At 32.9% G+C, this 27,683-nt stretch overlaps 3 protein-coding genes across 3 annotated transcripts; all 3 read right to left on the bottom strand.

The window, feature by feature from the left end:
• LOC134712594 (toll-like receptor 13) lies at positions 1 to 3,754 on the bottom strand. Its single transcript, XM_063574310.1, has 2 exons — positions 3,614 to 3,754; positions 1 to 2,192 (listed from the first exon to the last, which is right to left on the bottom strand). The coding sequence occupies exon 2, from the start codon at positions 2,182 to 2,184 to the stop codon at positions 28 to 30; it is 2,157 nt and encodes a 718-aa protein (XP_063430380.1). The 5' UTR covers positions 2,185 to 2,192; positions 3,614 to 3,754; the 3' UTR covers positions 1 to 27.
• Positions 3,755 to 4,632: 878 nt separating this feature from the next.
• LOC134712599 (toll-like receptor 13) lies at positions 4,633 to 7,390 on the bottom strand. Its single transcript, XM_063574317.1, has 2 exons — positions 7,333 to 7,390; positions 4,633 to 6,992 (listed from the first exon to the last, which is right to left on the bottom strand). The coding sequence occupies exons 1-2, from the start codon at positions 7,355 to 7,357 to the stop codon at positions 4,816 to 4,818; spliced, it is 2,202 nt and encodes a 733-aa protein (XP_063430387.1). The 5' UTR covers positions 7,358 to 7,390; the 3' UTR covers positions 4,633 to 4,815.
• Positions 7,391 to 19,502: 12,112 nt separating this feature from the next.
• Positions 19,503 to 26,965, bottom strand: LOC134712600 (calmodulin). Its single transcript, XM_063574318.1, has 5 exons — positions 26,692 to 26,965; positions 23,786 to 23,816; positions 22,969 to 23,112; positions 20,832 to 21,074; positions 19,503 to 19,730 (listed from the first exon to the last, which is right to left on the bottom strand). Exons 1-5 carry the CDS (start codon positions 26,692 to 26,694, stop codon positions 19,702 to 19,704), a joined length of 450 nt encoding a protein of 149 aa, XP_063430388.1. The 5' UTR covers positions 26,695 to 26,965; the 3' UTR covers positions 19,503 to 19,701.
• Between the last annotated feature and the right edge of the window lie 718 nt (positions 26,966 to 27,683).

Consider the following 27,683-nt stretch of genomic DNA (forward strand, 5'->3'; position numbering starts at 1 on the left):
ATATTTATAAAACATTTTTTGCAGGAATTACAAGACTGCAACTGGTGGATGCCCAAACGGTTTCCTCAGACCTTCTACCAGAGCGTTCCAGAACAGCCTTTCTCCAACGCCATTATTATACTGTAAATGAGGAGTACTGTCCAATAAAGTCTTCAATGAATCAGTCATGTGATTCGAATCTATTGTATGTAACATTATAAGTAATGACACACCCCTTCCTTGTTTTCTACGACGTTCTTGGACTAAGTCCACTTCCCATTGGCACCATTCACTTTTGGCAAAGTCGTTCGACATAACAACAACAATTTTTCGACATTTACTCATGTATTTTCCTATGTTGCCTGTTATAGGGGCCCCAATGTCAAACTCCCTATGGTGAATGCAAATTCGCATATCTTCTTCTTCTTCCAACTTTTTAACTAAGACATCGTGGACCCATTTCCGATCTGGTTCGCAATAAACAACGAACGCGTGATATTCATAGTCTTCACTATCTAGACGCATGTAGCCGGATTTCCTTTTTTTATACAATCTCCACCAATAAATATAATTGCGAACATTTGTTTGACATCTATATAGCAAAAGGGGGACAGCGATCGACAAAACAACAACCAAAGTTATTGATACTGCTATAGCTGTGAAATAATTTTTCTCCTTGCATGTTTCAGGTGTGGGGTTGTAGTTTTTAAGCAACACTCCCCTGAGATTACTGGGAAACATACATGCATACTTCTCTGGATAACTAATCAGTGTTAGATTGCTTTTCTTTAATTTTGATTCAAAGTTTTCCCGAATCCATTCACGGAACCAGATTTGATCACATGTGCAAGAAAATTGATTCGAGGACAAATCAAGAAATTCCAGCGATGATAACATAGATTGGGGGAATGTAGTTTTGTTTACCAGTCTGATGTTATTAGCTTGAAGATTTAATGTCTTTAGCGATGATTTATTACCAAATATTCTCTCGCTGTCTTTCCATCCATTTATGGAATTTCCCTGTAAATTGAGAGTCTTTAAGAATTTCATTTTTGGAAATAGACCAATGGGCAATCCTCTAATTTTTGTATCCGGTAATGTTAATTTTTCTAATTTTGTCAGAGGAATTAACATTAACTTCAATAATTGAGACTTCTTCATTGATGGTAGAAAATTGCTTGACATATCTAGTGTTGTTAAGTTGGGGCAATAGCTGAATATCGTTTTAGCGTTGAACTTCTTCTCTTTATCAAAATGGAAACCGTTATACTGGAAAAATAATGATTTTAACGATGGTACATTAAATGCTGTTTCCTGTATGACTTGTAGTCTTGTGATATGTGAAAGGTGTAGTCGGTCAAGTTTAACCAGTTCACTAAATGTATTATTTTTTAGGGAACGGAAGTTGTTGTAATCTACTCGCAACTGTTGAAGATTCCGAAGACACTTGAAAGACGAACTATTCATTTCGGTAATTGAATTGCTTTCAAGTCGCAATATTTTTAGATGTGGAACTAAACTACCACCTGTACTATTACACCATGTAGGAATATTATGAATATCATTATCTATTAACACAAGTTCTTCTAAAACAGTAAGTCCAGAAAGATTAATATTCTTGATTTCATTGTGCGCCAGATTGAGGATTTTTAACGACTTCAGGTAAGAATAGATTTCACCATCCAAATCCTTCAGCGAGTTAGAAGTCATGGATAAGGAACGAATCCGACTTAACTTTAGCTCTTTGAACATATCAAAAGGCAAATATTCCCATCCGTTTCCAGAAAAAGTCAAACTTTTTACCATTGATTTATTTAAGCTTTGATATGCCTTCTTCAGAGAAAAAGTGGGTAGCTTTTCCTCTTTTGAAATTTCCAATGCGTTAAGATATTGAAAGTCAGCAAAAGCGTCCATACTTATATTAAGCACCAAATTGTCTGTTAAGTTCATCAAAATGATTTTGTTATTTGATGTTATATTTTTAAAGAAACTTCTACTAAGATATGTGAAGTTATTTCCCACAAACTTAACTTGTTCCACATAACTTGGTAGCTTAGGAATATAATGTAAGTGACGAGAAGCACATGCTGCCGTTTTCTGTGTAGGTTTGCAATAGCATGGTATTTTACAATCCGGTTCCCCATCTGATATCTCAATAATCAAAAGTGTCACTAGAATAGTGTAAAATTTGACTATCGAATTCATCTTCAAAACTGAAAATAAACAAATAATTCTTTTAAATTCAAGACAAATTATTTAATAAGTATACACAAGACTCCGAAATAAGAGTCATTTTCATAACAGCGTGGACAACCCCAATACTTATGCATACGATACAGTTTTGATCCCGTTTTTTTCACATTTTGATAAAACTTTCCATATAGACTATTTTTTACCTGATTAAATCAAATATGTAATAAAAAATATAGCTCCATGTGCTACTTTTTGAGTAAAATGAGGTCAATCTTTTTTATATTTGCTTAACATTCTGATTTGTGGCCGTATTTTTACTTTCGAAAGAAAAACATTACTTTTTTGTTTTCATTTTGTCAGTTTCTTTTTTTTTTACGATAGCTTTTGCCCAACACACAAAAGAAAGAGTAAAAAAATCGTTATTAAGATGCAATAACTTTTATAAGAAGTGGACTTACAGTTTTGGCTGTGTTAATAAGTGAAGATCTTACCATCTTGATAATTTTTTGTTGATTACAGTTTCTCTCGTTTAGTTTTTGCCCAACTCATAACTTGAAAAGGATAAACTTAAGGGCAATTACTTGTTTAAGGAGTCAAATGTCTGTTTTGACTGTGTTGACCTATTTTTTTAGGTCTTGTTTTGCTTACAATATTGGCTGTTTTTCTATATAAATTTGAGTCCAAATATGCAAAATATAGGTAAAAAGAATCAGTGAAGGACAGTAACTCCTATAATATTGCACAATTTTGTAGATCTTTTCCTGCAGATATTTTTTTGCCATTTAAAATTTATCTTTACCTATTATAGATTTTATTTAACGATATAAAGCAGAAAAAGAAGAAAATATTGTCAATAGAAACTCCATTTAGTTGCCTCAAGATTTCGGCTCTCAAGACTTATTTGTAGATCTAGTCCTGCTGATGATAGTTGTAATTTCAATATTCTCTCTATTTGTTATGAATTTCAAGAAAAAAAGAAAAAAGGATATAGAGCGACAAATAAAATTGAGAATGGAAATGGGGAATGTGTCAGAGACAACAACCCGACCATAGAAAAAACAACAGCAGAAGGTCACCAACAGGTCTTCAATGTAGCGAGAAATTCCCGCACCCGGAGGCGTCGTTCAGCTGGTCCCTATATACTTCTTGTAATATTGTAGTTATAACATCAAGAACACAACAGTTGTGTTAGATTCTTCTGAAATTATTTTGTATGCTATAAATCTTTTCAAGTATTAATTTTTGCCACTTAAAAAAAATAACAAGTCTCCTTAAAAGCATGTGCTGCCCTTATCTATCCACTAAATACATATATATTCAATAGATCAATATAGGCATGTCGAGATCGTTCCATGACCACCATTACACGTTGATCTGATAGCATTAACCAGTAGTCGTATAAAAAATAAAACAAAAGAAGGGTATTAATAAAGATTCTTACCTCTATTGCATGTTGTATTTCTAGTGCATTACCGTGTTTTTTTTTCTCTCAATGAACAAGTGTATCTGAAAGTTGCAGAGGTTATGCATGTCATTTACAGAAATTTTCGAACAAGGAAGGAAAAACCCCAAAATATTAATACCTTTGGGCGGAATTCCAAAGAGTGTTTATGTATCTCGATTTAAAAAATTTAACGACGGAGTTTCGTACAAAAAGTAACACGAATATTATAGTTTGTTTCAGAAGTAAAGGGGACAGGTACTCGGACTTAGTTGAACTTCATGCAGATATACTCAAATTTGTAAACTTTGTGGTACTATCTTTATATTTAAACGGTTTTCTGTCGAAAAAACACGGCCAAGTATCTTCAGCATGATCACACCCACAAACGTTTTGTTTCGTGTTCAGTGTGAAACAATTTCACCGTTTAAAAAAAGTCTACACCACAATTATTATCATTTATGATGCATGTAAAAAAGCAGAAATACGACGAAAAAGTAAACACACGATATACTAGTATCAGATCAATATACTTGTACACCTGTACCATGTGTACAAAAATACGTCAGTTTTGTTTGGAGAAGGTTATAGTGGAAGACCATTTAAAATTCTCTTGGTGCAGAAGGAATTTTCTGGATTGAACTTTTGTCATTTTAATTGATAAAACGCATGCTTTATTTTGTAACTTTGCCGCACGAAATTGTTTTTCAAACTTTTGTACACATTTATTTCCTGCATTTTTAATGTTCGCTGATACATGTATTTACATGTGACCCAAATAAGTTATCACTTATTATTCAGTTGATAGATTTTAAGCTATTTAATTCAATTTTTACCGGTAAATACTAGTAGTATATTTCTAAAAAATCATTGTTGTGATGTTTAAATGAATAAGCATGTTTTTTTTTATTTGTTTGTTGCGAATTCAAAAGCTTTATCATGTTTATATATGTGGTGTTTTTGGGTGGTAAATTCATGACTTAATATAGATAAAAAAGAAAAAATATGTAGCTTGGTCTCATTTCGTTTATCTGTCACACTGCAGTATTTGTGCAATTTTAACAAAACGATAGTCATATACATTATATATAAAACACGCCAATAGACAATCAAAGAAGATGGTTTAAAACTACTTTCTGTCTCATCATTTCTGTATTACTACTGGCGAATTACTATCTAGATAACTATACACAAAACGCAATTCAGACGACAGCGAATGGTGGATGACCAATAGGTTTTCTCAGTCCTTTTATCAACGCAGTCCAGAACAACTTTTCGCCTACACCAGAACAGTATGTCAGATGTGGAGTACTATCTAACAAAGCTCTGAGACGATTTGTCATATGCTTAGAATCTATACTCCTAAGCATGATAAGTAGAGAAACGCCCTTTCCTTGTCTCCTCCGTCGTTCGTGAACTAGATCTACTTCCCACTGACACCATTCACTTTCAGCAAAGTTGTTCGACATAACAACAATTACTTTGCGACATTTACTCATATACTTTTCAATATTTCCTGTTACAGGTTCTCCGATGTCAAAATCCCTATGATGAATGCAAATTTTCATACCCTCTTCATTTTCGAGCCTTTTAACACAAACGTTATGGACCCAGTTTCTATCTGCATCACAATACACGATGAATGCGTGATATTCATAGTCTTCACAGTTATCCAACTGTATATATCCGGATTTTTTGTTTTTATAAAATCTACATAGATATAAGTAATTTCGAATATTCGTTTGACATCTATACATTATGAATATGACAAAAAAAGAAACTATTCCGGCACCCGCAAGAAGTGATATCGTTATGATTAATGGGTTCGCTAGTTGACAATTATCATCCGTCGGGTTGTAATCTTGTAATAGCACGCCTCTCATGTCCCCAGGCAGCTTACATTTATAATATTCAGGATAACCAACCAACATTAATTTACTGTAACTTATTTTTGATTCAAAATTTTCCCGTATCCAATCTCGAAACCACATTTGATCGCAACTACAAGAAAAATAATTTTCTCCTAAATCGAGCTTATCAAGCGAGAACAACAGACTTTGAGGGAATGTTGTTTTATTGACAACTCTAATCCAGTTTGATCGTAGATTTAATATTTTTAATGACGAGTTGGTTCCAAACACTCGGTCACTTCGGTTCCATCCTTGTAAAAGGTTTTTCTGCAAATCTAGAATTTGCAAATATTTCATTGTAGGAAATGCATAATAAGGCAAAGAACGCAATGATGTACTTTCTAGCCTCAAAATCTTCAGTTTAACTAGTGGACGAAATATATCTCGGAAATAATTATACTGGTTTCTGGTTGGCAAATTGTTGTAGGACATATCCAGTTGTTCTAAATCAGGACATTTCAGAAATAAATTCCTCGGGTTATAGTTGTAGTGTATTCCTTTGTTAAACTGGTAATGATTTCGTGTAAAATAGAGAACTTGTAAAGACGACACATTGAAAGCATAGTCTTCTATTGTTTTAAGTCTAGTATTCTCTGAAATATACAATGTATTTAGGCTGTGTAGTTCACTGAATGTGTTACTTTGCAACGTCCGGAAGTTATTTGCGTCAAGGTTTAATATCTTGAGGTTTCCTAGACATCTAAATGAAAGGCTATCCATTTCAGCAATTGAGTTGTCACTTAAGTATAATTTCTGAAGATTGGGAACCATTGTCTTATTTCTAGGACCACACCAGACAGGAATATCACGTACAAAGTTACTATTTAGATTGAGAACTCGAACGGATATTGCATTTTCTAGAGTGACATTTTTGATTGAATTCCAAGCAAGATTTAATGTCTTCAGATTAATAAGAAATAAAAAAAGTTTAGAATCTATGCTTTGAAGTTTGTTTCTGGTCAAGGAAATGCTAAATGATGTTCTGTAGCTGTTGATGAACGGTAAAAAGAAGTTCGTTGGGAGAAATCGCCATCCATTCCCAGAAAACTGAATAAATGACATTTGACGCACAGGTAAACTGTATAGAGATTGTTGTAGCATAGTTATGTTGAGATTGGGCTCTTTTGAAATATCAAGCGTCATTAAATACTTGAATTCGAGAAAAGCATTGGTACTTATGAAGTGTATGAGATTATCAGTCAAATTGAGTGTTACAATTCGATTGTAAGAAGTCAGATTTCTGAAAAAGTATTTATCTAGATATGTGAAATTGTTCTGAACAAACTTGACCGTCTGTATGTCCGATGGTAACCTTGGAATATACCGTAAATAACGAGCATTGCAGGTTGCTGATTTAGTGTTGAAGTTACAGCTACATGGGTTCTTGCATTGAACTGTATCCATATCCCCACTTGTTACAACTACTACTTGAAGTAGGAATATCCATTTGAACAAGTTACTCATTGTTTCTACAAAAAAGAGTGCAACAAATTAGCATTAACTGATGAGAACTAACTCTTTCCAAAATTGACAATGAACAATGTAGTTGCTCTGGGTTTTACGCACTCGTCATATAAAGATATATTTTAATTCATATGATTTAAAATGTACATTTATGCTTATCGATTGGACATGAAGTGCAGACTTTAAGAGCAAAAACATATATATTATTGTAAATAAAAAAGTGATTTACTTTGACATGAAATATAAATGCATAAACAGGTGAGTTTTCAATCAATGACCCCTAATGCATATTTTTAACAAAAAAGTATAAAATGTTAATATGATAGATGTTTTATAATCACATACCGTACAATCGTCGTCTGCACACCATTCTAAATATCTAGGTAACTTTTTAACAAATTATTATTAGCATTTAGTTTAAATGGTAGGATTTTCCAGTGTCCTAGATTTTCTGTAAATCAAACTGTGAGAAATTTCCTATCTTGACAAATTAAAAGTTCATTTCGAGTTTTTTGTTTTTTGTTTTTTTTGTTTTGTTTATTTATCTATTTATTCTTTTTAAAATAATTTTATGTTTTTTTTTCCTGTTTCTTTTAAATCCGTTTTGTTTTTATTCTGTTTGTAACAGTTGTTATGTTTATAGAAGGCTATATATTCAAAATATGCACAGCTAATGTAAAAGTCATATAGGGATTTAAGTTGTGTCCATTTTCTTCTGTCAATATAATAATATATACAGAGGCGGATTATAAGGGGTCAGCCCACCCCCCCCCCCTTTTTCTGAAAAAATTTTTTATTATATAAGGAATCACTGAAGCATGATCGGAGCGCCCTCTTCTTATGGAGGCAGTGGACCCCCTTTCGGGCAGTCCGTTGGACCCCACATATACAAATTTCTAGATCCACCACTGATATATGCATCAGGGGAGCAGGGAGGCATTGGACCCCCTTTAAGGCAATCCGTTGGACCCCACATATACAAATGTCTAGATCCACCACTGATATATGCATCAGGGGAGCAGGGAGGCATAGGACCCCCTTTAAGGCAGTCCGTTGGACCCCACATATACAAATTTCTAGATCCACCATTGATATATGCATCGGGGGAGCTTTGTGTACATACTAACCTATAGACTCTTTTGTTATAATGCATTTATATTTCATACTTTTAGGCAAAACAAAATCTTGATTTACTATTTTAAAATAAAGAATCATCAGTGGAACACCACACATAAATATAGGTATATGTCTTATCATAGTAAAGCCCATTCAAATAACGTTTTAAAATTTTATTTAAAGTAACTTTTTACGCGTGAACAATATTTGCGAATAGAAATTGTCATGACATCCTCCATGACTTTGTAAAATTTAATCAGGTTGTAAAAAACATAGAAGAAAAAAGCAAAGTTCGGCTGGTAGGCCTATATATATGCTCTTTAAATATCTCAGTTAAATATAACTTGAACTTTAAATCCTTTTTTCAGTTTCATTCATAGTTTCACTTTCGAAATTTTGTCATGCTGGGACTTTTATAGCTTACATTGCGGTGGGTTTTTGTTGAAGGCCGCACGACGACCTCTGCGTCACTAAGCCTATAATGGAAAGTTGTCTCAATCACAATTATACAACATCTCCTTATTTTTTTAATTTATTTTTTTGTTCTTAGTCTATGGCAAAAATACATGATTTGAATTTTCTTAGCTGTAACTGTACTAGACATGTAAAAGATGTCAGTCTGTCTCATTTCCTATAATGTAATGGAATGAACCTTCCTTAAAAATAGTCTAGTATTATAAGATAAGAAAGTGGTCGATCGTGCAAGTTATACAAGAAGAGACAGGAAGTACTTCATTTTTAGAGTACTAGTAGTTGAGTCCAATGTTGATTTTATAGAGTTCTTGTTGAGTAGGTGGAGTGTGTAGTATATATAAGCGACAGTTAATACCGGTACCAACACCATTTCGGAGTGCTTAGTTCAATTTAGGTTTTAGCTGGATTTGTTTTGGTCCAGAATACGTGTTTCGGAAAAGGTTTAGGTAGTGTATTCCTTTGTGATATCTGGATTATATTTCAACAATGTACAATTGTAATTATATTACTACTGCTCCGAAAGATTCGGTGTTGATGCTCGATTGTGTTTTGTACCACATTGGCGGATCCAGGGGGTCCGGGGTTGAACCCCCTTTTTTTTTGGACGAATAAATTAATTTATTCGAATGGGGACATGTAGTTGGACACCCCCTTTTTAAACTGACTGGATCTGCCCCTGTACCAGGTGGGCGTCGTGTCCTCTAGGTTTTGTGAGAATGTTGTTAATGGGGCTCTTGGCTTGATTGCATTATTTTTTTCCTTTAAGAAAGCTTCACTAGTTTTAAAGGTTATCGATATGATTTTACTGTATACATCTTGATATTTGGGTATTGTCTTCTATCAGTTCTAATATTGATTTGGTTTAACCGTTATAGTATTGAGTATAGCTGGGCGTGTTTTCCGGTATGTTGTTGGTGCTGGTTCTCCTGCATCATTTAAATGTTGTGGTTACTAATATATACATTATAAGACTTTTGAAAAAAAGTAAAAATTGTATTTTAAGGGCAATTACCCCTACAAGGAGTCTTTTTACTGATTTGCAGATCATGTCCTTATTTCTAAACTTTCTCATTTTTTCTCTCTCAAAATAATAAATGTGAAAAATCATCATTTAAATGGTTCGACCCACAGGAACTTGTGTGTTATATGAAGGTATATAGGAAAAATAATTCTGAGACAAGTGCCTGTGATCCGATCACCACTTCTCTTGAAAACTAGGCACTAAATGATGCTAACCTATAAATCTTATTATTGGGATTGAACCCATTCAAACTGACGAATGGTAAAGTTCAGATGGAGTGTAACAAATGCCTCATGTTAGATTTTCAAGAAAATACAAGCATTCTGAGAATATTACATGGCAATACATAGTATGACTAAATATAGTGTGGGATACTGATTATATGAGTGAATTTTTCAAGTTCAAGGACCATAACTCTGCACAAAATTATAAGACGGAAACAAAATTTCAAACACGAAACGTTATACCATTTATCAATCAATATCTATAAAATTTCAACAACTAGTATCTACACAATATAATGAAGTATACTGTATATACCATATTTTTCTTTTTATTATAGCATTGAGAAAATTATAATACAAAGGGAGATAACTCTTTTTGTTTGTTAAATGGAGAATTATCGGTACAGAAATTTGGTTATGCTCCTTCTGTGGCCTGTCAATTACGATAATAAACCCAAAATTTTTTGTTATCAAATTTTAAACATAGATTACTCATTTACTTTTCTATGGTCAGCTGCAGTTTATTGTTTAAAAAAAGTCATAAACAACCTTTAAGTTCATTTAGACCCTTTGGCTAAAAATGGCTGTATTTTCACCGCAAAATTCGCTCCGGGGAAAAACAAACCTGTGCATCTGGAAAAGTTTTAAAGAATAGCATGCCCTAGATAAATTGAATTCAAATGCATTGTACGATTTAGAAAACTCGCAACTGAACTGAATTGTGCAGTGCACTTTTTTTCGTCCCTGCAGAAGATGATAAAATTAACAAACAGTTGAATTTCGCTTGATGGGCCACATTTAAATCACCAACTATTGTTAGGTATATATTCACAGTGTAGATACTATTCTGTACGCTTTCCGGAAGTCGCGATTTTCGAAGCGAGAACTTTTTGGATCACATTTTAAATTTGTTGGATATACTATATTAAACGGTAAGATGTTCATCTGTACATTGCTTAATGATTAATTCAGCTGACATCGATATTCACAAATGGTTTATAATTAAATTTAGCACATTCATTATTCGTATCTTTGCTTTAATCAAGAGATTTTCAAGTGCATCACTAAGGAAAAGCAGTCGGTGAACCTAAAAACAATCTTTTTGCACCCTTACTGTACAAATTAACGTAAAATCCAGACTTAATTTACTAAATAAGTATATTCTAAGTGGTGGTAAAAGTTTCAGCCAGATCTTTGAAGCCAGAAATAAGAAAATTACACTTGTTTGGATTTATCACTGTACGATCAGTCTCGCTTGTATATTTTGAAACTGTATGATCAGTCTTTATTTCACTGTATTCTAGTAGTGATTTCAAATTATTTACGATACATTAGAAAATGGCATTTTTCTAAAGAACACACATGTATTTTAATAAATTCACATCCTGTAAACTTTTCAAACATTTTTTAGCTTGATAGGGTGTACTCGACATACTACATTAAGTATAATGATGTTTGAATGTGACTGAAATAGAAGAAGGTTTGTTTTTTTATAGAAGTTTCAGAAATGTCATCCGTTATACTTACAATTGTACAAACACACTGATTTAATTGTTATATAAAAATGCACGAATTTATAAACATTCGAGGCCGAACTGTAGCCTATAATTGATCACAGTTCCTTCACTTTGTTTTGGATGTAGATCTGCCTCTTTCACACTCAATTGTACACCACTTTGTAAAGCGATGGTTTATAGTGATAATGAAGTCCGTCTTTCCGTTCGTCCGTTGGACCGGTACAACATGTTTCGCCGGTTTTGCAAGCGCATCTTCTCATAAACCACTTAATATACATAGGGGTTTCCAGACATTTTTAAATGGAGAGGGGGTCCAATCCAGGAGAAAAGAGGATTCCAAATATATGTTCCCATACAAATGCATTGAAAGTTAAAAAAGAGTTTCAAACCGCCGGATCCCAATTTTCCTGAATCCGTCACTGGTATAACTATTAATTATTTTTTCTCGGATTCCGTATCATAAATTATAATATAAAAAAGAAGATGTGGTATGATTGCCAATGAGACAACTGTCCACAAGAGATCAAAATAACACAGACATTAACAAATATAGGTCACCGTATGGCCTTCAACAATAAGCAAAGCCAATATCACAAAGTAAGCTATAAAATGCCCCGAAATAACAATGTAAAACAATTCAAACGAGAAAATTAGCGGCCTTATTTATATAAAAAAGGAATGTATTTCGAATTTTATCAAAAATCTTTTATGGGGTTTCTTTATATAAGATATGGACTTGAACATTGCATTATATGGGGGGCACCCATCAGGTTTTTCCAACTGTGACTTCCAAAACCAATTGTTAAACTTTTCTAAAATTGCTCCATTTTTACTCTATTAATGTATTATGGACCTTCTATTTCGAATTTTTGGTGAGAATATTTTTGATGTTTCTATATCTAAAATACGGACTTTGTCATAACCTTATATTGGGCGTACCTATTTTATATCCACAACTTCCTTCAGACACTTGTCATAACTCAATGAATCTTTTTCAGATTCCTGATCATTTAATTCAATTGTGTACCTCTTATTTTGGTTTTTCGAAAAATCATCATTTTTTTATTTCCATGATAAGGACTTTTCCATTACCTTATTGGGTGGTACCCGTTTACTATATGCAACTTTCAAAAACTTACCATATACTAGTATTTATAAAACTTCATCATATTCGTTATTAAATGATGCCATTGTGCACCTATGATTTAGTTTTTCTGGTGGTTTATTTTTTTCCAAAACATGGACTATAAAAGTGGCGGGGTATAATTTCGTTAATTCTTTCCTCAATACCTTAATTTTTAAAGCAAAGCTTTCTCTGTCTATTTTTTGTCATTTTAAAAGAGACAGGCTTGATGTATGTTATCACTAATTGGTCAACGGCAGATGGTGTAAATAGTCTTTAAAAATGTTATAGTTAAACAGATAGCTGCAACGACACTCTAATACAAAGTCCACAAGCGGATCATGTATTGCTTTTTAGGCATTTGATTTTAAGTAAGACTGACGGAACAAAAATATAATTATTTTGCCGTCTATTAAAATCATCAGAAATATATTTGTATTGTCTGATGAAAGAAATCACACGTTATAGTTCCATGGACACAATCATAATATCACATAGACACGTATATACCTTCAAATTGCCTTTGTTTTTCAGTCAAGGTCGTTAAAAACTTCCATTTATTGTTGTTTTTTTCTTCAAATCACGACTGATCATACAGTCAAAAAATCTGAAATCTCTACTAGAATACAGTCAGTTTTAGACTGATCGTACAGTAATTTATTTTGGGATCCTCAAGGAAAACATATTTTTTATTTGAAATACGAACATTCTACTTAAATACGGTAGGAATATTGAAACAGTATATATTTTACTGTTAACTGATGCAAATATTTGCAATAAAAGATTATTTGCTTTTTACTACGAGAGCAAAATTGTCAATCGATTTCACTTTTTTCTACGAAGTTGGTGTGATGCACACGTATATTTTATATTCTACTGCATGTTTTTGTTACAGTTACTCATATTTATGATGTTATACATACATTTAAGATGTGCAAAGCACTTTATAGATATAGGAGTAAAAAGATTATGAGAAAAGGCACCAAAACAAAACCGTTCTGTTGACCAGTTTGAAATCCTCGCTTCGAAAATCGCGACTTCCGGATAGCGTACAGAATAGTATCTACACTGTGATATTGCCCATCACTGATGTCAATCAATACTACAGCTCACTTCAATAATTACCTGTGGGGATGTTCTCAAACCTCTTTCCCCAACATAGTTTATTTTGGCACCTTCTGGAAGAATGAATAAAAGTGCACTGCACAATCCTGTCAAGTTTATATTTTTCTAAAACATAAAACGTATTTGAATTTTATTTATTTAGGGCATGCTAAAACTTTTCCAGATGCACAGGTTTGTCTGTACTCGTGGGTCCAAATAAACCTTCAAATTCAACCAGATGCTCCGCAGGGCGCAGCTTTATACGACCGCAGAGGTTGAACCCTGAACGGTTGGGGCAAGAATGGGCACATCATCCAAGCAGGATTCAGCTCTGAATTTGCATTGTGGTTAAATAGTTGACACAGCATTGAGCCATAGGTTTCTGACACAGAATGAATGTGGTCTAATGAACTTAATTTTTTTTTGCCTTTGAGCAATACACTATGCCGTTGAATATTAATCCTCTCGAAAAAATGTTGGAAGAAATTTTAATTATATTTATGAAATCTGAAATGAGAAAAAATTATCCCCCCCCCCCGTTTTTTTTTCACATCCCCCTTTCCCTTTTTCCAAAACTTATCTCAATTCAAATTTCTATTGGAGTTTGCAACAATAACTACTCATTTAAATACATCATAAAATATTAAAATGTAAAAAAAAGTGCTTGTTATCACTGAATGGTACAGATTGTTTTAATTTATCAGTTGGTAGTAAAAGTGAATAGTAAAAGTGAATATACATTGTATATTGTATGAAACAAACAAAAAATGATTTCAGTTGATTCAACTACTATTCTACACAAAGAAAGATAACTCCAATTGAAAATTTCTTGCTATTGCACAATATCGTGCAATTAGATATTTCTTGCTATTGCGCAATACTGTGCAATTGAAGATACTTGCTATTGCACAATACTGTGCAATTGAAGATTTCTTGTTATTGCTAAATACTGTGCAATTGAAAATTTCTTGCTATTGCACAATACTTAATATAATAATTTTTGGATCCTGATTTGGACCAACTTGAAAACTGGGCCTGTAATCAAAAATCTAAGTACATATTTATATTCAGCAAATATCTAAGAAGCCCAAGAATTCAGTTTTAGTTAAAATCAAACTAAGTTTAATTTTGGACCCTTTGGACCTTAATGTAGACCAATTTGAAAACAGGACCAAAAATTAAGAATCTACATACACAGTTAGATCCGGCATATCAAAGAACCCCAATTAATCAATTTTTGGACCCTTTGGGCCCCGAATTCCTAAACTGTTGGGACCAAAATCAATACCAATATTCCTTCTAAGGTCATAGACCTGGTGTTTAAATTTCATAGATTTCTATTTACTTATACTAAAGTTATGGTGCGAAAACCAAGAATAATGCTTATTTGGGCCCCTTTTTGATCCCTAATTCCTAAACCTTCAACTCCCAACCTTCCTTTTTGTGGTCATAAACCTTGTGTTTAAATTTCATTGATTTCTTTTCACTTATACTAAAGTTATTGTGCGAAAACCAAGAATAATGCTTAATTGGGCCCTTTTTTGACCCCTAATTCCTAAACTGTTGGAACCAAAACTCCCAAAATCAATCCAAACCTTCCTTTTGTGATCATAAACCTTGTGTCAAAATTTGATAGATTTCTATTTACATAAACTAAAGTTATAGTGCGAAAACCAAGAAAATGCTTATTTGGGCCCTTTTTTGCCCCTAATTCCCCCAACTGTTGGGACCAAAACCAATCCCAACCTTCCTTTTGTGGTTGTATAACTTGTGTTAATATTTCATAGATTTCTATTTACTTATACTAAAGTTATAGTTCGAAAACCAAATGTCTTCGGACGACGACGACGTGATACCAATATACGACCAAAAAATTATCAAAAAACACCTCGTGCAGTCATCAAAGTCAAGCACACCCTAAAAGGATATCATTGCTGTCACTGCATGCACACCGTTTATCATCGTACAGCGGATATAGGTACTGACCAAGCGATTTTTTGCCTTACATGTTAACGAAAATCTTTGTTTTACTTAATTAAGTTATCAAAAGTACCAGGATTATAATCTAGTACGCCAGACGCGCGTTTCGTGTACACAAGACTCATCTGACTGAGTAGAAAGTTGATGAACCAGGGATATGTCAAAGCGTCTCGTCCTTTTTCTAAAAAAGTTCATCGGAAGGTATCAAGACCTTGTTGATAAATATTCCGCATCAATTTCTCAAATAATACACGATGGTCTTGATGTATAGATTCTGCGTACTGATGTTGTTTATCATCTTAACATGTTTTATTGTTCTTTCATTTGTCTTTGTTCTATTATTAATATTACTTTTACTGTTGAATGGTTTAATGTGATGATCAGCTTGACGTGGCTCGGTGTTTGTGGTTTGTTTTGTATATGCGACTTTTTGTATTTCTTTTGTTCTTATTACGCGACTCTGTAATTTAAAAGATCCCGGCCGTCAGTATTATATTGGTCTATTATATGTCATTATGATATATTGATATACGTTGAACTGGTATTAACTATTTTTGGATTCTCATAAATTCTACCTATAACTTTTGGACTAGTTTGAATATCGGTCTATTTCTGTAATCTATTCTTACATACTTTTGACTTTTTAACCCTGTATGCTTACATTGCCTATGTACATTTTAAAAGTTTGTATGCACATTGAACGACACATTTATGTGACGTATAAAATTTTCTGACGTCAGACACTCAAATCAAATAATGTGTTTTCGTAGATAGATGTTTTTGTGTTCAGTTAAATTGTTATACGATGATGACTGATGTACCCATAATTTGACTATTTTATTAATTGTGACTGTTTATTTAACGCATCATGTAAATATAACGGAATTTGATGAGACTGTGAGAGGGTTAGCGCTATAGAACCAGGTTTAATCCACAAATTCTTACAATACACTTCTTGAACAATCTAAGCTACCAGCACTAAAAATCAGAAGATTGAGAACCATGGCATTAGAGACATATAAAATAATAAATAAATCAAGTCCAGTATTCCTACATAATTTAGTAAATATTAAAGAAAATTCATATAACTTCAGGTACAAAGGCATAGCAGATATACCACGGCCAAAAACAACAAGGTATGGTAAGAAAAACTTTAGTTATGAGGCAGTAAAACTCTGGAACTCCTTGCCAAATGAGGCAAGGAGCTTATCAACTTTTGGCCAGTTCAAAAATTTTATCTCCACCTGGTGTTTTTCAGAAAAATGTACATGCAGTTCTTGTAAATAATGTACTTACTTGCTGCCCCATAACTTGATCTCGAAGCCTGCTGTTTGTTTGGTTTTTTTTTATGTTTTATTTTTTTGCAGTTATTTTTATTTTTTATTTAGCCATTTATTTCTTTTGCTTATGCATTACCTTTGCTATAGCTGCATGCAGTCTTTTGTTTGTGCTTAAAGTGTTTAAGTTTGCATGTGCTACTCTATATGTGCTGATATTAGACATTTGTTTTAATCTATCTTGCTTAGCTTTTATTCTGCATGTGCTATCTATGTATTAATATATATATGTGCTGTCTGTTTGCATGTTTGTGTTGTATGTGTGTCTGATGTTATTACATGTATGTTTTGTTTATTAATATCAGTCGGTTAAAGAGCTCTTAAGAGCTCATGTTCATTGTTATTATGTATATATATGCAACCAGACTTTAAATAAAAATTACTTTACTTTACTTTACTTAACCATTTTCTACATTTTGCCTGTACCAAGTCGGGAATTTGAGTTCTTGTCCATTCGTTTTGTTATTTGATTTTGCCATGTATTATGGACTTTCCTAATTGATTTTCCTCTGAGTTCAGTATTTTTGTGATTTTACTTTTTTTTCCGTGTACACAAGACTCATCAGAGACGCTCATATCAAAATATTTATAAAGCCAAACAAGTACCGAGTTGAAGAGCAATGAGAATCCAAAATTCCAAAAAGTTGTGCCAGATACGGCCAAGGTAATCTATGCCTGGGGTAAGAAAATCCCGTTTTTTTCGAAAAATTAAAATTTTGTGAACAGGAAATTTATAAAAATGACCACATTATTGATATTCATGTCAACACCGAAATGTTGACTAGGCTGGTGATACTCTCGGGGACGAAACGTCCACCAGCAGTGGCATCGACCCAGTGGTGTAAATGTACATTTCTAAGAAATTCCTGCCCTCTCAAATTTCGATACAGTTGTCGAGACATTTACATGTTTTATATGAAAGAAAGCTAATACAGGGCACCAATAATAGTCTTCTATCTATCAAGCATGGAATCGCCCAATACGAGAGTACGAGGAAAGACTGGATTTTCCATGTTTAATATTAAACCAGAGCAAGGGTACCTAAATCCTCACTCTCACATCTCTATGGACCAGAACAAAATTCGAACTGGATCTATAATTAACTGGTCATGATCTGATTTTGAAAGACACGACGTACATAATTAAAGAAACAAATTTAGCCACTAGTCCGATGCCCCAGACTAGTAAAATTTCATTTGGACTAGTGCAAGTTTTTGCAAAACTTGGTTTGGACCATTAGGAAAAATCTCAGAATATTGGTCTTCGGACTAGAAGTTGAAAAAGTTTTTGGTGCAGATTGTTAATTTCAATCTTATTTTTAGCAACCAACTCTTCAATGTTTTCTCCTCCATCCAAAAATCAACACGTTTTTAGTGATAGCTGGGACTATTATACTAAAATAGTCACAGGTGTTAGTTTGGTTGTGTCTCATCTTTTGCCCATCTTCATCATTTCTGTAGCAGTGTTTAATTTCATTCATGAATCAGTAATTTTGTTTTAAATAAAGTTTCATTATACTACAAGATATACAAGGACCGTGCTAAATTAATGACCCTAAAAAAATGATGGCATGTGCAGTAAAAGGCCCAGTAAACCAATAGCAGGATGCATAGTCATATTAAAATGTTATCCTAAATATGCATTTCCCATTTGCCAGTCCACTGCAACTAAATACCATCATCATCAAATATAATTGACCTATTAGAATAGAGTATAAGAGAAAAAGAACAAATCCAAAAAATTTGATGTTAAAATTTGATGTTAACAAATTAATTGATGACAAGGTCAAGGAAGGTCACTTGATGCCACCTAAATGATCTTAAAGAAACATGCATGACCGCTGCCTAAAAAATTCCAGCAGTAACAAGTGATTACCAGAAAGATTCTTTCTTTCCATGAACCATCAAAGATTTTAACACTCTCTCTCCTGGGGTTGTATCAGCATGGTGGCAAAGTTTAACTAAATTGAAATATGGGGGAGTTGGTACACACATCGAAATCATTGCATCATATTCAGTTTGCTGTTTGTGGCAAATATCTAGTATGGTAGAAGGTCCAGATTATATATTAAAGAGCTGTGACATGCACATTTGTAGTTGACCTTTTGCTAGTAGTTTTTAGAGAAATTAACAATAACATTGATCACGGAACCATGAAAATATTCTTACGGCTGATTGAATAATTTATGGGAGATGAATGTGAAAATACATTACAGGGTGTAATCATTTGAAACAGGCTACAATCACTTCAGATTGACTTAGTTAAAGCAATGTATAGTACATCATAAAAGTATGTTTTGCAAATGATACCAACACAAGACTCCTTTTCTTTTACATCAGTCTTTTTTTTTTACATTCATGATTTACAGAATAAATACAGCTCAATTTTTTAAGAAAAAAATAATAAATATACATCCACCTGTTTGGTAACAACACTGTCACAGATATTAAGAAACAAATAGTACAAGCCATCCTTTTCCAAGAAGGCTATTAGTGAGTAATTGTGAAATAATTTCCACCCTCCCCATAAAACATTTCTGTTGTCACACATATTTTCCAAGGAAATTTCCTTGTACACTTGTTGATTTGATCATGAACACAATTTTTAATGCTGCAACACTTGACATTTGTATATTTTATTCCTTGCATTCATTTTCCTTTTATCCAAATCAGTCAAATTTAAATACAAGAACATGACCTACAACCTTATACAAAAAATTGAAAAAATGACTAGAATTAAGTGCACAGGGTAGCACAATGCTGGTATTAATGAATGGAAGCTATGAAAAATGAAGAATGGTAACAAATCCTTCCATCGGTTACTTTGAGGTCATCATCGTTACGAACTCTGGAAAGAAAGAGAAAGAAAACATAAGTCCATGCAATTCAAGACACTCAAGTTTCACAAAAACTAAATGTGATACTGATAATAGCTTTGTACAAATATCAATGAAATCCTATCACTCTGCCTGGATTCTATATCATAGATGCCAACCCCTTTTGAGACAATCAGTAACAAACTATCAAATTTTCCGTATTTTTGAAAAGTTTTCAGTAATCATTCAAAAACTTGCATTTACCAATAAAAATTACTGACGAGTGGTTGCAAAATGATGTGCACTAAAATTTGTCGTTCAACATGTTGTCTGTAGTATGAATTCCATTCATTAATTGTTTAGATGTTCTCGACTCGTACATTTTCGTTTTGTCAAGGAGAAGTAGAGAAAGGGGGAAAGCTACTTCATAAAATGCAAGTTTTCCTCTTCGGAAGTCAGTTAGTTCCCATCAATAGGTTGATAACTCCCGAGAAACCCGAAACATTACATTGTCGTTTTCTAAATACCGGACCAGGACGGAAAAGTAATGATAAAAATCCGCGATTTACAAAATTGAACGGCGATGATTGGGAATCCGTAACTATTCGACTTTGACCGTAATAGCGTAGTTTGTATCGCAAAATCGGAAAAACTACGGAAAAATCGTAATAGTTGGCATCTATGCTATATATATGTTTATGTTGAAGTTAAAGAAATAAGATGTGAAAAGTGATGGCATGTGTTATTTTGCCCAAGTTAGTTTTAGTATAGTCCCTTCACAGAATTGGAAATACTTCAGCAGCATTGATTTTATAAAATTTATCATTTTGCTCTCAAATAAAGGACTTATTAATGAGCTATTTAAAATGTCCTTGTCAGTATGATCTTCAAATTTATTCCTTGAAATTCACAATTATTGTATAGGCACTGGTCTATTACTGATTTTGTTAAGTTGAGGTTTCATGATTTATGTATGTACTCCACATGTTTTATTTATCACCCTGACCTACAGCCTTACATTGCAGAAATTTACAGATGTCACTGTAACAAAATTATGGCCAATATGGCCAGTTAGAGCAAAAATTAAAATCAAAATATTCCCTAATGAAATCTATATACATGTATATACACACCTTCATAATTAACTTGTCCATCACCATCTATATCTGCTTCACGAATCATTTCATCTACTTCTTCATCTGTTAATTTTTCACCCAAATTTGTCATTACATGTCTCAATTCTGCTGCACTAATGAAACCATTACCATCTTTGTCAAACACACGGAATGCTTCCCTGATTTCTTCTTCACTGTCTGTGTCCTTCATTTTTCTGGCCATCATTGTCAAAAACTCTGGAAAGTCTATTGTTCCATTGCCTAAAAAGAAAAAAAAATCAATAGACATCTAGAGGGAACAAGTCAATGATGTGTCTATTAACCCTTTCACCGATTGCTACCCAGACAGAAGCTGTTCTGAGACAATGGCTTCCCTGGCTACTATTACTCAAGTGGGAGATCTTTATAAAAAATGTCAATAAAAACTTGTTTGTAGTTATTTGTGTATTTATTTCATTCACTAACACCATGTTCAGGTTTTTTTTTAAGTTTAGATAATTTTTTCCTCATAAAATATTCAAATTTTTAATTTTTCAGCAATATTTAAGTGAAATTCTGAAAATTCTGCTCTTTGACCCCACATCTTAATTTTTTAACCCAAAACTGCAAAATTTTGAAAAGTTTTTCGAGGTACAAATTCCTCACACTGAACGATGTCCATTCCATGTGTTTTGTAGTCATTTTATGTCAAAAAATTTGTAAGGGTTCCGCAGAACCCAGTGTCTCGCCTACTTTTGCTGTAAATCACAGGCTCAACCAAAATGACGAAAAAAATAAATAAAAATATTCCTCTTGATACTATCTTATCATTGTAAGAAGCTTCTTTCCAAGTTTGGTAAAAATCTAGGATAGTTTATGAATCTAATAATTTTTAAAAAAACTTTAACTGCAGACTGTATGTAATGTTAACTGGAAGAAAATCTAAGTCCATTTAAAAGTAAAATACTGAAAAAATGGAGTTATCTTTTAACAAAATTTACTTCTGGATACTATCTTATGATCATAAACAAGCTTTTGTCAAAGTTTGGTACAAACCCAGTACAGTTTAAGAAAGTTATAAAATTTTAAAAACTTTAACCACAGAGTGAATATTTGTGGCCGCCGCCGACGGAATGTAGGATCGCTTAGTCTCGTTTTTTCGACTAAAGTCGAAGGCTCGACAAAAAGTATACTAGTTCGGCTTCAATTCTTCCATATTCTATCCCCAAAAATGTTCCCTCATTTCAAATTCTCGTAAATTCCGTAAATTTCCTTCGATTTTGACACGGTTTTCAATTAACGGAAGCGCTATGTTTACACTTTCATCAAAGAAAGATACCTCATGTTTGCACTGTTTTGAGCGGGAAATATAAAAGATGCTCAGCGCTCTGAGCACAAAAATCATGTTCGAAACATGAAATCCAGTATTTTGATTGGTTGATTTTTGAGTTTGAGTACAAAAATTGTGCTTGAAAGTTTTATGACTGCAAGGCCAGGGCTCATTGGCGAAAGGGTTAAGCAATATGTCAAGCTCTAAATTGTATAGCCAGAAAACAAACTCAGTCACTGTATTTTTTATATTCTAAAATCACATCACAAAAGTATCAATTTTGTATGGCATACATGTATGATATAATATTTAAAATGAATAACCTTTCATGCAAACAAATTGAATATATATTATCTATTTTCCAGTACCTGTTATAATGAGGATTTTTTTAAAAAGATTCCTATTTTGGCAAAATAAATTGGCTACTTTATTAAAATATGATGAAAGCGTTTATTTTTATAAAAAATGTTACCGGTAATTTTCTTCATGTCAAGAGATTCGTAAAATTTCTACAGCTGCCATAGAAATTGATACTTACACCAGACCAAAATATGAAATTAATAGGGAATCTGTTAATGTGACAAAGATGATGGATGCACTTGCTTGTACATGATATAAAGGGACACAACTCAAGAGCTGTATAACTGACAATACCTATATTGTTACTTCATCTGAGTTTTCTGGTAATAAGCATTGTGTATAAGTTTCATAACATTTGGTTCAATGATGCAAACTTCTGTACAAGAAGGCAAACAAATGTCCATACATATGAAGAAAAAAAAAAACCAAAAACCCACCCATTAAAAAGTTGCATGTATGAATATATAGAACATATTTTTTTTATACCATCAGCATCCACTTCATTGATCATATCTTGGAGTTCAGCTTCTGTTGGATTCTGTCCCAATGACCTCATAACTGTACCAAGTTCTTTTGTGGTAATGGTTCCATCACCATCTTTATCAAACAAGCTGAAAGCTTCCTTAAACTCTACAAAATAGAAAACAAATATTTATTCATTTATCATATTTATAGACAAAATGCATGTGGTCTGACACAATATAATTCCTATGCAATGAAAAAATATACAGTTTTCTGCATTATGATATGTATTAAACCATGCAGCTTGTCTACATGTAGTTAATCATCTACATTTGGTGTCAAGTCCCTTGTATTAAATTGTTCTCAACCACAAACTTGAACGTGGTACATGCATGCACTTCTCACATTCGACAGTGAAAATTTACATTCTTTTATTAAGCATAACAAGCAATGTGTCTCTATCTGGCTGCAATGGGGAAAAAAAATAATAAACTTGATCCAGTTTCTGTTCAAAGGGAAATAACCAACATATTAAAAATATTGGTCAAAGTTATAAATTGATTTACAAATTAACATTGTTTAATTCTATCGGTTAACTAACCACAGACCCACCAATCTAGGCTTGCAAAATCACCATTAGGCCTATAAAACATAGATATAATTTTCATGTTTGGACTTGAGCGTGTCACTTATAAATTGTTGGTTCAATGACCAGAAATTAAAACAACCATCACATTTGTGTGTTAGTTCCTGAGATACAATGCAAGACAAATGCACCACCACCTACATTGTTCACTGTATACTATGAAAAAATGCTATATTCTGGCAAACATATATATACCTGCAATTTGTTCTTCTGTAAGCTGATCGGCCTGAAATTGAAAAAAAAATATAGAAAAAATTAATTCATACGTTTCATTAAATCAAAACGAGAAAATTTAAAGATACATGCAAGAATTGGTATGATTGCCAATGAGAGATGATTCTCCACTGAGTTTAATTTAACAAGTTTTTATATAACTAATATATGTTGTATGAATTGTCTATGTTGGTTTAATATTATGTACTCAAGTTTATCAACCAAACAAGTTGTGGTGGCAAAGTGTTTATTTCATCAAACGAGTCAGACACAGAATTCCAAAAGTTATGTGGAGCAGCATTTGCTTACTCTTTTAGAGCAACCGACATTACCCCAGATTTTGGTAGGGTTCTGTTGATGTCTGCTTCCTATGTTGCGTAATTGTTATTCCTTTTCCTTTTTAATAGTAAGTTTGTTTTCGATATGTAGGTAAGTAAGTAAGTAATTTTTATTGGTTTAAAATCCAAAATTACAGGATTGATACCAAGACAATACAAATTTGTTATACACAAACATACAAACATATATGTATATCATACCAAATTTATAAACATTATATGAGGAGGTGGTACCACAAAGTTATTTAGTGCTTAATAGAGCATTTCTAGAAATGTACATGTCGCTTATAAATTTAACAATAATTCTAATTATATCAGTCTCAACACACGTATACAAAAAATTAAATCTTGCTTCATTAGTCATATTGAAAAAAGAGGGAACTATTTCACTAATTCTGGAAAACAGTTGGTCTCTAATTATATTTAATTTTATACATTTTAAAGTGAAATGAAATTCATCTTCTACTTCTTAGAGACACAAAGGACAAATTCTTTCTTCTACAGGGGTTTTAGTGTGACGCCCTTGTTCAATTCTAAGAACACTATTACTAATACGAATTTTAGCAAAATGCCCTATTACTTTTCTGTCTATATTTAACAATAAATAGGTTTCCAATTTATAATTTTCTTTAAGCTGTCTATATGTTCTCAGCTTATTACCATGTACTGATTTATTATCACAAAATATATTTTCTTTCCAATAATTAAGATATCTATCATTAGGCCTTTTTTTTTTTAATTAGTTGGTTTACGGACAACTAGTGTCAAAGGTTAGGGTCGGAGGAGGTAAAAAAAATAAAAATAAAATAGCAATCTTAGATTTTTTTTTGTTCACGTATAACTGTTCTGAAAAATTTGAGTCGGAGGGAAAAAAAAAAAAAATGCTGTTCATTCATGACATTACAGGGGTTGAGGAGGAGAAATAGTTTAGCTCTTATCTTGATATGCTTTGCATTTGATGGATGGATGGTCAATTGTTGTTTAATGTCTAGTGGCTAATCAGATGCATAATTAGGATGAGAATATGATAATGAGAAATGAAATGCTAAACTGACACACTGAGCCAGAATTTAAATGTGCTAGCTCACAAGGTAACAGTTCCACCAAAGATATGTTACCTTACCCAAACACATTATTCTGACTCCTTTAATAATTGCAATTGCAGCGTGCTTGGCGAAGAAGCAGCAGATACCAATTTTTAAGTCTTTGATTTGACCGGGTCAAGGTTCAAACCCAAGATCTCTCACTCTCCAGGTGAACACAATACCATCACATTTAAGGTGCACGTGGTCTTCACGTATGAATATATGTGCATGTTTGACCCAAAAATCTTTTGAGGACAATATACTTGACATAAACAAATTTAATATTCAACTGAAAGTAGATGAAGCCGTCAGACTCCATGGTCCTCCCTCGTTGGGTTTTTGAATTCGTCTGCGTCATTTCGAAGCTTTTCAAAATACGCCGTTCACTACAAACGCTTTATTGACACAGACAAAACGTTTTGGAACGCCTCGGATTTTTTTATTCACAGCACTCGAAAAATCGGGTCGGCGGAATAAAAAACAACACGAAATCAAAATTTTAATTTTATTTCACTTTTAAACAAAATCGGGTCGGCGGATCCGTAAACCAACTAATTAAAAAAAAAAGGCCTTAAGTTTGGTATGAATTGCATATAATAAACGCTTTTTTGAAATAGTATCATGATTTTTCCAAACATGTGAAAAATTTAATGTAGCAAGTAACTGTTCAATCTTTTTAGCAAATCCATTGGTTAATTGCAGGTTGGAACAATATACATCTTTTAGTAAACAATTGTTATCAGATTTTATGACATGCAACCAGAAGCCAATTGACAGTTTTAAAGCTTCAATAAAAATTGGATACATATCAAGTTCAGCTAGTACTGCTAAATTGACAGCTGATTTATTTACTCCAATTAAAGTTTTTGCAAATTTAATTTGGACTTTGATGGTAGCCAATGACCAATATTTTGACTCTAGATTTGTAATATCTTAGGTGCAACTGTCTTGAATGTTTATAACAATAAAGGGGGGTCCTGGTCTACAGAGTATGTGTATCCAACTAAAATTTGCCGAGAACCGTTGACAGATACTTTTGTGTATTCCAAAAGAATACATCAATTTTGTATTCTTTCAATACATCATTAGGTCTCTCTTGATTTTTCACTATAAATTATAATTTGAGTATAAATATTCTTGACGAGAGCGGCGCGAAATAATTTAAAAATTGCTGATTTACTTGAAACTCTATTTTAAACGTATTTCTTTTAATAAAATAGCATGATTTTCTTCCTGACCTCTCTCTTTATATTTGTCACATGGAAAATATCTCGCTATTGCTTTATTTGTTTCCCCCCAAAAATTTAAGGATTGTATCAAGCACTTCATTCACAACTATAAAAGGTATTAAAATTCTTAAACGAACGCTTTTAAACAGAAACTATAGGCTAAATTCATTAAAACAAATATATTTTAACACAAATTGAAATATTTCATGTCTCGATGTCTCATTTTAAGCACTTACCATGATAGATTGTGATTTTTGGCAGACGAATCTTCTTCCTGACGATGTTAGAATCTGCAAGTATCTTTTCCGGTTTCACCTAAATTTATGCAGGATACACGAATAGGAGTTCCTGTTACCTTTAAATTAATGTAACAATGAGTAAACTTTGACAAATTAGTTATGTGTCTCTAAATATATATTAAAATCCGAGTTTTAAGTTGGGACTACTTTTCCAGCAGCCTGTTTGATTTAAGTATCCCTCATCGATTTCTCGTCGTGATTATTATTGTATATTTGTTACGATGAATTTGATTGGTTGAGGTATACCTGCATTGCGACACTTGCACTGCGGCAGACGAAATTTTCAAAATAAAGAAAAGCATTGTCCAGTTGGGGAGCATTTGGGGTTTAATCAATCATTTGCATTTAATTAGAATGACGACTTTATATACTGCGATATTTTTCTAAAACAAGCTTTCATGTCTCTTGATTTCGGTTTTTTTATATATAAAACAAGAGGCCCATATAAACGTCTTGCGTCCTCAGTAGTGCGTCCTAGATGTGATTGTCAAAATGTGCATTTTTTTTTAAATGCGTTGACTCCTTCCTAAAACAAAACCATAAATAAAATAGCCTTTCAAATAGTTATCAAAAGTACCAGGATTTAAATTTAGTACGCCAGACGCGCGTTTCGCCCGAAAGTCGAAAAAAAATCCCGAAAGCCCGAGCTTACAACCTTAAAAACACCCGATCCCGGAGTCTCGATAAAGTTCCTATCCACGTGGTTCTACCCTCCCCCCCTCAAGACTCACCAGTGACGCTCACATCAAAATAATCACAAATTAAGGCTGTCAAAGCCAAACAAGTACAAAGTTGAAGAGCATCGAGGATCCAAAATTCCAAAAAGTTGTACCAAACACGGCTAAGGCAATCTATTTCTGGGACAAGAAAATCCTTAGTTTTTCGTAAAATTCAAAGTTTTGTAAACTGGAAATTTATAAAAATGACCA

The sequence above is a fragment of the Mytilus trossulus genome, chromosome 3, assembly GCF_036588685.1.
Source record: "Mytilus trossulus isolate FHL-02 chromosome 3, PNRI_Mtr1.1.1.hap1, whole genome shotgun sequence".
NCBI lineage: Eukaryota > Metazoa > Mollusca > Bivalvia > Mytilida > Mytilidae > Mytilus > Mytilus trossulus.